The sequence below is a fragment of the Anolis carolinensis genome, chromosome 3, assembly GCF_035594765.1.
Source record: "Anolis carolinensis isolate JA03-04 chromosome 3, rAnoCar3.1.pri, whole genome shotgun sequence".
Lineage (NCBI taxonomy): Eukaryota > Metazoa > Chordata > Lepidosauria > Squamata > Dactyloidae > Anolis > Anolis carolinensis.
Window position 1 is genome coordinate 107,799,441 of NC_085843.1, and position 12,349 is coordinate 107,811,789.

At 38.4% G+C, this 12,349-nt stretch overlaps 1 protein-coding gene across 2 annotated transcripts in view; it reads left to right on the forward strand.

Moving 5' to 3' along the window:
- The window catches only part of zbed1 (zinc finger BED-type containing 1), a 222,304-nt gene that overhangs the window by 53,815 nt on the left and 156,140 nt on the right, over positions 1 to 12,349 (forward strand). Inside the window, exon 2 of one of the 2 annotated variants that reach the window (XM_062975319.1) lies at positions 325 to 2,330. In XM_062975319.1, the coding sequence (XP_062831389.1) occupies positions 335 to 2,330 (1,996 nt within the window). In that variant the 5' untranslated portion in view covers positions 325 to 334. Of the gene's footprint in view, positions 1 to 324; positions 9,353 to 12,349 lie in introns of those variants that run through there. The other variant, XM_062975318.1, reaches the window with a different exon arrangement.

Below are 12,349 nucleotides of genomic sequence, written 5' to 3' on the forward strand. Positions count from 1 at the left end.
TTTCACTCTTCAGTGGTACCATCTTCTTGTATGAAGGAGCCCATCTGAAGTTCAAACTGAAAGCAAACACTGAATTATTGGCTCTAATTCCACCTGTATCATGCAAGTTTTTTTGGTCTACATTTTGAATTGCTACTGCCTATGCATACATATATAGTCTGGTTATGTGCCTTATTTTTAAAGGAAGCACGAGGCTATTTTCAGATATGTTCAGATATTTCAATAAATAAGGTAGGCTATGTTTATTCACAGGAGCGCTGATTTCACATAGTTGATTAGACCTATGCTTTCTCATTTTGTGTTTATCTGCTGCCTTTTTATCAGGTGCTCATTAATGAGTGAAGAATCAAAAGACTGGGACAGTGGCCAAGAAGCAATGGAGAATAAAAGTTCGGAAGTTTCCCCATCAGACCTAAAGTTAGTGGCCCACCCAAGAGCAAAAAGTAAAGTTTGGAAGTACTTTGGCTTTGATACCAATGCAGAAGGATGTATATTACAGTGGAAGAAAATCTACTGTCGTATTTGTATGGCACAGATTGCCTACTCGGGAAATACATCCAACTTGTCTTACCATCTTGAAAAAAATCATCCGGATGAGTTCTGTGAATTTGTGAAAAGCAACACCGAGCAGATGAGAGAGGCCTTTGCAACTGCTTTCTCAAAACTAAAGCCAGAATCATCTCAGCAAGTTGCTCAGGATAACTTAATTATGAAGACATGCCACAGTTATGAGAATAAAAAGCATCAGGAGCTAACATCAGGGGTGGTTAGTTTAATATGTGAAGGGTTGTATCCCCCTTCTATTGTTGACGAGCCCACCTTCAAGAATCTCTTAAGAATAGCTGACCCCCGATATGAACTTCCATGCAGAAAGTTTTTCTGCACAAAAGCAATTCCTGAGAAATACAGTGCTGTTAAAGACATTGTGTTAAAAGAACTGACTGATATCCTGTGGTGTGGCATATCTCTGGATATGTGGAGAAGTGAAAACCAGAATAGATCCTATGTGACACTAACAGTACACTTTCTCAGTTGTGGCTCTGCCAGCTGTCTGGCTGTTAATTCCCGTTGTTTAAAAACATTTGAAGTGCCGGAGGAAAATACTGGAGAAACCATTACTCGAGTCCTTTATGAAGTTTTCATTGAATGGGGAATCAATACAAAGGTTTTTGGTGCAACAACAGACTATGGGAAAGATATAGTGAAAGCTTGCTCACTTTTGGACATTCCAGTTCAGATGCCTTGCTTGGGACAGACTTTTAATAAGGGCATACAGCAAGCTTTTCAGCTTCCCAAGTTGTCTGGTGTCTTGTGCAGATGTCGGAAACTTGTGGAATATTTCCAGCAGTCTGCAGTAGCCATGTATATGTTAGGTGAGAAACAGAAGCAACATAACACTGCACATTGCATGCTTGTAAGTGACCGTGTTTCCTGGTGGGGAAGCACACTTGCCATGCTGGAACGACTTAAAGAGCAACAGTTTGTAATTGCTGCAGTTCTTGTGGAGGACAGCAATAATCACCATCTGATGTTGGAAACCAGTGAGTGGAATACAGTCGAAGGCCTGGTGGACTTGCTCCTACCATTCAAGCAGGTTACTGAAATGATGTCTTCTTCCAAGTACCCAACAATAAGTATGGTGAAACCTCTCCTTCACATGTTGCTAAATACAACATTAAACATCAAGGAAAATGACCTGAAAGAAATCAGTATGGCAAAGGAAGTAATAGCCAAAGAATTATCTACCATATACCAGCATACACCTGAGATAGACATGTTTCTTAATGTTGCAACTTTCTTGGACCCAAGGTACAAGAAACTGCCCTTTCTTTCAGCATTTGAGAGGCAGCAAGTTGAAAACAGAGTGGTGGAAGAAGCAAAAGGTCTTCTGGAGAAAGTAAAAGAGAACACAGTGAAAACCGAAGAGCAGTTTTTTACAGTGACTGAAGAACCCCCAGTGAAAAAAATTGTAATTGGCGTCACTCCCCCTCCTACCAGCACCATTAATAACATGCTTGCAGAAATCTTTTGCCAGACAGGCGGTGTTGAAGACCAAGAGGAATGGCATGCTCAAGTTATTGAGGAATTGAGCAATTTCAAGTCACAGAAAGTTCTTGGGTTAAATGAAGATCCACTCAAGTGGTGGTCTGATAGACATGCTTTATTTCCTGTTTTGCCAAAGGTTCTTCAGAAATACTGGTGCATTGTGGCCACGAGAGTGTTCCCTGAGCGTCTTTTTTGTTCTTCTGCTAATGTTGTCAGGGCAAAGAGAAACCGGTTAGCCCCAGCTCATGTAGACGAGCAAATCTTTTTGTATGAGAATACTCGAAGTGTGTCAGAAGCTGAGCCTGAGGAAGAGGATGAGGGGGAATGGGGCTTGGAACAGGACCATATTATTAATTTAAGTGACACAGCAAATGTAAACAGCGCTTTCGTTAATATGAGAGACAGTGGCTTCATATAGATAGAATACTTAATGGTCCTCCTGAAAAGATGCTTGTTTTAAATTACTCAAACCACCCAAGTTGTTATGATAAAAATGCTGTAAATACTGAACGGTTGGAACATAGCTTTGTTTGTTTGTGTGTATTGTGAGTTCATGTGAGTGTGGCTGTTGACCTCAGGAGTGTGATATTTTACTCCAAAATGCAGAAACAGACATAACGATGGCAAGAACACAGATTCAGGCATGCATTAAAACGTGAGCTGTCTTCATTGACTTAGGAACAGGATGCATTAATAAAATAGCAACTTTTAAAACAATTGCTCAGTTTTAATTTTGCTATAGGGAGATTGCATGACTAAACATCCTGAATGGGCAAACTGATGATCTTAATCATTTGGAAAGCCTATTTGGTACAGGGTTTCAAAATATTTAAATATTTAAAGCTTTCGAAAGGACAGATCATCAAGCATTATTATATAAAGGGCCTAGTTTAATTACTTGCTTCATGTGTTATTTTCCTTATCAGATCAATTTCTTAATAACAGCATGTGCCTTGTAATATGTCAGTGGCAATGTTGGTAGCTTTTATTTCTTTTCTGCCCAGCCCTGTTGGATGTAATACAGTCCCAGTGAACATACTTGAATATGCTTTCTCCCTACAGCACTCTGGTCAGAGCAGGTCATGCAAAGCAACTGTGATACATGCCTGCAAATAATTACTTAAGCAGAGTTGTGCTGCTAGTTGCCACAGTACAGGATTGCAAATCATGATTTGGTGCATATGATACAGAGAGGCTACTCAGGCATTTTAAGAAGATTCAGTAATATGTTCTCCAGTGCTCAGTTTTAGGATTGGATGACCATTTTATTCTTCATCTTACTTTTTAGCCAAAAGTGATTTACTATTCCCAAAATAGGATTTGTCACAAGTAAATATAAAACTTGTTATGCTAAGTCTGGCGGATTTCAGTGGGCTTAAGCATTCATATCTTTTTGTTAGACTTCAACTATAATGTCTTTTGACTGCAATTCTTTTCCCTCTTAATAGGCAGTGGGAGATTTGGTTTTTCTCTGGTTTGAGTGTTGGACAAGGACTATGGAGGCCAGGGTTTGAATCTCTGCTCAACTATGGAAACCAGCTGGATAACCATGGGCAAGCCACAGACACCCATCTCCCCACAGAAGATATACTGCCAACAAAACACTATGATAGATTCACCTTCGGGTTGCTACAGATTGGGAACAACTTGAAGGCACAGAAAAGCAACAGGCAATGGATAATAGACTTTCATATTTTTAACCAAATGGTATGCTAGGAATGAAGCCATTTTTTTTTTAAAAAAAAAGATAGCTAAGGGGAATTGATGGTAGTCTGACAGCCACCTCTCAGAGTTTGGAAATATTTTTTGTTTCTGTCTTTTCTGACTTCACAGATGCACAACTAATGTACAGCTATTCCTGCTGAAACTTTGGATATTTTCGGGGGGGGGGGGGGGGACTTGACCTTTATGTTAATTTCTTATATTTCGAAATACAGTACTGTCCTTATTTATATGTAATGTCATATCACAGTTTTATCGTCAGAATGATCCAGAAGGGGCCAACGTCCAGATATTCTTTCTGTTTCTTCCACCACTGAATGGAAGTACTAAAGGTTCCTCTTTTTATTAAGTAATATTTTCTTTTAAATGTCTAAATTGAGGGAACTTGTGTCCAGATTTGAACAAAACAGGATCAGGTCTGATTTCCTATTCTTTTTTCCCCAAGCAAAATTAGAAGGAACTACAGTTCTCAGAGTCATATGGTGGCTTAGTTAAAAGTGAAAATGGAAATTTTCTATTTTATTAGCTCATTTGTAGAGGAAGAATGACATGAGACTGAGGTTATCTTTGGCAGATTCACAGGCATGGTTTAACATTGTGCCAGAGTTGAGCTAGTGGCTACTTGCAGTTAATGAGACAGACATTCCTTTGTATCTCTATTATTATGATTAAAAATCAGGCAAAACATTTAGGCTTATTTGGAAGAAGCTGGTATGTCTGCAATGTGGGTAGATGTTTGTGATACTCATTTTATATTTGTTCATGTTTGTACGTTTGTATGTTTACCTAACAGGTTTAGACTGATTTGGATCAGATGATGTGTGCTGATTTGATTTCACAATATTATCTAGAGATGGTCTTTTGGAAGGCATATAGTGATAATGTTATGTGACGTGTGGTGTAGCCAAGAGTAGGCAAAGCACACTTTTCAAGCTGTTTTGCTGCCATCAACTCATTGAGCGCCCCCATTTCTGCCCTCACTAAGAGAGAATTTCATCTCCAAGAAACCTCTAAGGCCCCTTCTACACTGCCATATAAAATCCAGATTATCTGCTTTGAACTGGATTATATGGCAGTGTAGACTCATATAATGCAGTTCAATATAGATAATGAGGATTATTTGCTTTGACAATCTGGATTACATGACAGTATAGAAGGGGCCTAAATTGTATAGTACAATTCTCATATCTGCAGGTAGATACATTCCAAAACCCCTAGTGAATACTTGAAATGTCATGGATAGTAGTGAATCCTATATTTTGACTATACATGGGCTGAAGCATACTTCACAATTATAGCGGAAGACACAGAGAGGCCCACAAATGCTTATGGGTAGAATATAGTTTTTTTTTTGGAGTTTGGTTAAATGAGACACATGTTCCTATTGTTAATTGTTTACTCTGTATTGACAAGATTCTCAAGACCAATTATTAGAGAGTTTCCCAAAGCCTTCTGGTTGCCAAAGAGAAGATGGCTAATTTAGGTAGAAAGGAGAATAGAGGAACTGTGATAAATAGTTAATGTGCACATAGATGTATTCATGTGTAAATTAATGTATATATATAGATTGGAGACATCCACATTGGATGCCTGCCTCAGTTTCATACTACTTTAACTGCCATGCCTCCATCCTATAAAATTTGGGATTTCTTTGCTGTGGTAGCAGGAATTCTATGTTTGGAAGCTCTAGTGTTACAGCTCAAAGGGGGGGATGCTATAGGGATTTCTAGCAAATAATTCTTAAGTACCTCAACAAACAGAAAACTGCCTAAATGCCCGAAAGGCACCAGATCCTTTCTGATTTTGGAAGCTAAGGGTCAACTTGATTGGGAGACTATCAATGAATATTATCAGATGCGTTAGGCTATATTTCAGAAGATAAATTGAAAAACCTATCTGAGTATTCTTTGTCTAAGGAAACAATTTATGAAATTTTTGGGGTCACCATAGGCTGCCAGACAACTTGAAAGCACAATCAATCATACACACATACATCCCAACCTGAAAAACCAAGAATACCTTAGGATGGAAATTTGATAGTTAAATAAAACAGCTAGAACTGTGATGTGGATATACTCTATGTTCTCCTTACTGAACTTCCTTCCATTCTGAAATGTCCTCCTGTCAGAGTAGATTTAAGGCACTTCTTTTAAAACTGTTCTACAGAGGCATCTACTGTTATTTGCTTTGCTCTTGTGGCCACATATGTTCTCATGCAACAATCATATGTAACAGAGGTCAATTGAACTTCCTGGCAGCATCTGCTTGAATATGTCCTCACATTGTAGACCTTCTTAAATATAGATGGATAAATCCAATGAAAAGGTTATGCTTCTGTTAAATGATTTAATATTTTTGTGTGTTTTTTAGTAACTATTGTTGAGACATTTGATAATATAAAAAATAATAGTGGATCTCTCAAGCAACATCTAATGCACTAGGCGGACACCCCCCCCCCCAACTATCTAGCTGAGAACGATGATCAAAGAAAGGGTGCATATTACATGGTGCCAGAGTTGAAGCATCTCACCCACACTTTTCATGGCGGACAAGCAAGGGGATAGAAAAAGTGTGAAAGCAGATGAGATCTCAGAGGTCAAAGAAAAGGAAAGAAGTGGTTTGAGAAAAACTAACAAGAAGTTACCATAAACACGATGGGGCCAAACTTCTGGAGTGGCATGCAGTCTAAGTACCATTGGGCATAGGTATGCAAGACTTGCAAATTCCAATGTAATATGCCATTTAATTTTCTCTATTCTTTGCATCTTGTGATTCTCAGCTTGTACAATCTTACGTAGCTGAAGAGAGTGCATAATGATATACAGTGAGTCCCAGAAACACAGAACTTGTACCCACAGTTTGACTTAAGTCTGGTCTTTCTAGGAATTCACTAGGTCCTTCAGGTGATTCAATGGTATGCTTCTCCTGGAGTTTACTATAAAGTTGCCCTGGAGGACCTAGCAAATTCCTACAGAGGATACATCTTTCAGAATTTCTAGGTCCTCAGAGCAACTATGGAATTGATCATATCACAGTTTGAGGTAACTTGGTCTGGTGGAGAACATATCTCTATGTTATATGGGAGTCTTGCTATAGTAATGTTCAATCTCACTTGTCTAAAGCTGCAGCTTACTGAATTTTAAATCCATGCACCTCAAGCACAAATATAATACAGTATACTGTTGTAAAGTATATTTATTATACTGCAGCAAAACCCATCAACTTCTGCTTATTATCATAATATTTCCTACCTGCAATAAGAAACAGACTGCAGACCATATGTTTATTATATCCAATTTCTGGCAGAGGGAGTAATGTTTGTTGGACTGATGGCTGAGTTGTATGTTTGCTTTTCCCAACAATTTACGACTGGCCCAAGGTTTCCACAAGAGGGAGGAAACTGTTTTACCCAACCGATCATTACATAAATTGTCTTCACTGAAAAGCGCCTTTTAGTCAGAAGAAAACTCAGGTGCAGCACAGCTGTTTGAAATTATTTAATTGGATGTAGCAAATCATTGAACCTGAGAACTTCTACATGCAAAGTGTACATTCTTCCATTAAGCATGGGTTCTCCAAAGTTGTATTCCTAAAGTTTTAAATAGACTACTGGCTCATTTCTAATTACAGGGCTAGTTTTGTTTTGCCTTTTCTTGTCAGCTCATAACCCTTTTCGAAGTTTCTTTTTGATTCTTTCAGAGTCTGATCTGTTTGTTCCATTTCAGTCCCTGGAATGCCATTTCACCATCTTGATGTGTGCTCTAAATTCCAGGCTTCTTGTGATAAGCAGGCCATAAGGTAATTGAAATGTGATTATACAAAGCGATACTAGAATATTGAGATAACCAGGTTAGGCATGGGCAAATTCCTTGGAATCGGCATAAATCGGAATAAAATTGTATCTATTTTGGGTTCCGAATGGAGTTCTGAGGTGGTTTGGCGCTTCAGAATTAACCTTCCAATTCGAAGTATTGAAGCCCATTTGTTTGATGGCATCAGAATACCTTCGGATATATGAGAAAGTGTTTTTAATTCAACCAAACTTTGTTTGCAGGGAGGAGCAGCCTAGCCTGGGCTTGCCTCCTTGCCCAATCAGTGCTGATTATTATAATACAGTAGAGTCTTAAAAAAAAGGGAAGAGCGTTTATTAAGCAACAGGCTTAATAACAGCTCCATAGAAAGAAACCAAGCCCTGAGCGTTTTCTTTCCTGGCTAGCAATGGGCTTAACAGCCCCATAGAAACCAAGCCTGGTGCTGGAAGAGAGTTTTCCCTCCCGGCTAGTACTGGGGCCGTTTTGAGACAGCACAGTGTAGTGTACTGGTTTGAGAGTTGGACTATGATTGTGGCTTGATTCCCTACTCAGCCATGGAAATCCACTAGGTGATCTTGGGCAAGTCACACACTCTGAGCCCCAGAAATCCCAATGAAAGAGGAAATAACCCTTTCAAACCAGGAACAGATTTCCTGATGGCCATCTGTCAGGAGTGATTTGATGGTGTGCTATGATTTCTGTTCCTGGTTGATAAATCTAATTTCCTAATTGGTTCTGTCATAAATACAGGGGGAAACTTTATTACACTGCCAAAACTTTGTCTTTGTGCAAGGGACATCGTCCTATAAAAATAGCACATTATGGTTTGTTGAGTCGCTCTCCACCAATTTAACAAAGTTTCAGCCACAAAAACAAAGTAGAACAACGACTTTCAAAGTAAAGACAACCCAATGAAACAGGAAATAACACTTTCAAACCAGGAACAGATTTTTGTTATTATTAAAAAATGTCTTTTTATAAAAACTTTGAAAATTTGCCAAAAATCTGAGGATAAGTCAAATGTTCTTAGATTTGGTGAGCTAACCGTGGTAAATGTGTTCTACCACTGTAGCAAGTTGCATTAGGATAGCTCAAAAATGGGGAAGAGAGAAGCCCCTCAAGTTTCCCCATTGACAGTAATGTTTTCCTTCATGCACATGTGCATCTGCCATTAACGAGTTACATACAAAGATTCGGAAGTTTTGGAAAGTTTTGAACATTTTGCCTTCAAAATTCAGAAATGACTTTAGAAACGAAGCGCCAGAGCCCCCCTACTATCAAAGAGAGTTTAGAACCATTTTTTTCCTGGATCGCACATGCCTAAACCAGGTAGATAAAAATGGGTGTAAGCATGGAAGTACAGCTTTAAACACTTGCCAACAAAAGATGGAACATTAATATAACTATGACAGTTTACCCTCTCCTCCTTAAACCCTTGAGTTAGAGGGGTTATAGAAGATTACATGTACATACAAGGCATCAGAATAATCTTCAGGCATGTATAAATGTGAGATACATTGATCACCGAATTAGAATCCAAAGCTCCTAAAATTATCTGCTATAAAAGCAACATACCCTTGAATGAGCTCCACTTTGATGCCATTCCAAAGCACGGCCAGTGTTTTAAAATTTTTGGTATCCAAAATAAAAATTGCAAATGTTCAAAATGACATGTTTTTGTAATGTAAAGCCATTATAAATCTTAACTCCTTTTCTAATTAATGTATATGTCTGCTCTGTTATTTAATAAACCAGAAAAACTATGTTCATAACTTATGTCTCAAATTTTTTTTAGTAACACATTCCTGACTTCTCCTGATTCTACAGTACACTGGGATACACAAGATATTTCTAACTATTGTACTATTCAAAATGGACATACAGACTAGATATTATACTGTTCTCCAAGAAAGAGTCGAAGAAACTCATCACTTAGTGCAAGGTTGTGTTGTATAGTAGTAATGATGCTAATATATTTCAGGTTAGATACCACAAAGGTGAGCAGCTATCAAGAGCTGCATTGCCCCACAACTCAAAACCTTGCAAGGCCACACCAGGCAAAACAACATATTTTCTAAATGCCTTCCTGTGCCTTCTTGGATTGTGCGGTGTATTTTTGCCATTTGTTTGTTTTGCCTCCCCTGTCTTGCACACATTCCAAATAACAGTGCCTCTAACCTATCTATTTTGATAGACTAACAAGAATTGGCACCAGGTTTGTGTCTGTTAGCTACAGTTGTGTCCTTCCAGAGACCAAAAGCAGCAGCCCCTGAGTCAGAGGTCCCTTCTACACAGCTGAATAAAATCCCAAATGTTCTGCTTTGAACTGAAATATATGACAGTGTGGATTCCGATAACCCAGTTCAAAGCAGATATCGTGGGATTTTCTGCTGTGATATTCTACGTTATATGGCTGTGTGAAATGTCCCAGAGACCAGCTCCAATCTGGTTTACTGCTTAAAGTAACACCATGAGGATGTAGTTCAGGCCTGCTCAACTTGTGGCCCCCATGTGTCTGGGACTCCCAGAAGCCTTGGCCAGGTTGTCAAATTCTGGGAGCTGAAGTCCAAAACACCTGGAGGATCACAGGTTGTGCAGACCTGGTGAAGAGCATTTGGGGTAAAAAGACTCTTTGATTCCCCCCCCCCTCTCTATTTCCTTTCTTGGAAGCCACAAAAATTATTTAGGGAGGCTACATGCAGTTTGGCGGTCATACTTTGTCCACATCTGCTAGATACCAAAGCTTAAATCCATTTAATAGTTCCAACAAGGTAATGCCCACTGAATCAATTCCTGATTGAGTAGTCAACACTTACATAAATCCTATTGATTCTGCAAGGCTTAATCTAGGCCAAAGCTTTACTGATAACCTCATATCACAAGCTGCTGTTTTACTGCAGTATGCAATGTTCTTTCTTCTGTTTTAAGAGAGAGTGCAAAGTCCTCACTAAGCTGAGAAACCCACAAACAAGACTATCATGAGGAAGGGGCCTGTTATCTAGAGGAACCCAAAACGTTAGATACAACTCCAGAGACTGAGGTTATTCATCTCTGATTTGCAGCACTTTTATAAAAGAATGCAACAAAATGGTGTGAATAGGAAAGCTTGCTGTATGATACAGATCTTAATGCTTCAGTGCTAGTGAAAAGTTAAAGGATTCAAAAATATGGAGAATAAATTGGTTTGAAACTGCATTAAATAATATATAGGGTCTGTGCTGGTTTTATTTTCTCAAATGTTTTCAGCATATTTTCTTGCCTAATTAAATATGGTTCGTGTTAAAGGGGGATCAGAACGTTATTCCAAGTGTTGATTATTGTTGGGCAGCAATCGGTGATAGATGCTGCAGGAGATACATGTAATGGGCATAGGTATCCTTTTTAAAAAAATTACTGACAAGTTTTGAGCTAACCATGGAATTATTGAAATGGTTTGAAAAGAATCTGTTTTGAAACTTGCAACTTTCCACTACTTTAAGAAGACCCTTGGACTGAAAGATCTTGAATAGCTCAGGTCATTAGCAATCTTACGCAGGTCATGCAAACTCAGGGCTGTGGCTTCTTTGCTTGAATCGATCTGTAGTGCAGTATTCTTCATATCCTACTGTTCACTTCCCATATAAAAGCAGTCTCTGAATTACAAACATACAACACTCTAGTTACAAATGGGGGGTGGGACAACAGGAAGTGATAGGAAATCTATCCCTAGGAATGGAAATTCACTCCTATAAGAGTTAACCATGGGGAAAAGGTGTCTCCACTGATGCTTTACCATCAATCCTTGTTCCCACGACAACCCTAACGTTTCAAAATCCAATTGTCACAGGGACAGAAAGTGAGGTGAAATCTTCTGAACAGACAGACAGCAAAAGAAATATTACAGGGATTGAACCCTTTCATATACTATCTCAAACTAAAAAAAATGGGCTGGAGTTACATTTAAAAAATGTACCTGTTCCAATTTACATACATTTTGGAGCCAAAATGATGGATTCTGATAATGACCTATGCATAAGATTTTGGAATACCTGTATAATTAATGAGATCACGTTGATATGGGATCCAAATCTCAGCATGAAATTTATGCTTCATATGCACCTTATAGTAAGGAAACTACATAATATGTTTTATACATTTGTGAAACAGTTTGTGTACATTGAACCATGAGAAAGCTAAGCTGTTACTATCTCAGGCACCAATGTGGACAATTATTTTGGAATTCAGAATTCTGGATAAAGGGATGTCTAGTTTGTATTAGGTTTGTGTTCAGTCACTCTGATATGAGCCTGATTTTGATATTCTGAAAGTCAGATTTCAGCTTCACTTTGCTTTAGTACAAGAGAAGTGAATCACCAAAGGTATGGTACAGCTAACTTAAACTCTGAATAATGGAAACGAAGATCAAAGTGTTCCATAAAAAATGCATTTTGTGAATATTTCAATTTCTATTCAGTCTTCTATTTTGAATTTTAATACCCCATAGCATAAAAGGTTATTTTAAAATTTATCAGTGTGAAGAGAGCAGTGGGCTTTGAGGTGGTGGAGCTGGTATGTTCTCTGTGGTTTATAAAGTCTTTCACTTTATCTGTGATCGAGTGCCGATGCTTCACCAAACTACAACTCACATGAGTCCACAGTGTTGAACAATGGCAGTTAAAATGGTGCCAGACTGCATTAATCCTACGGTCTAGAATAGATGCACCGTATATATATATATTGTGTAAAGGTGGTATACAGAATGTAAAAAACAAAGACTACATCAGGTACAC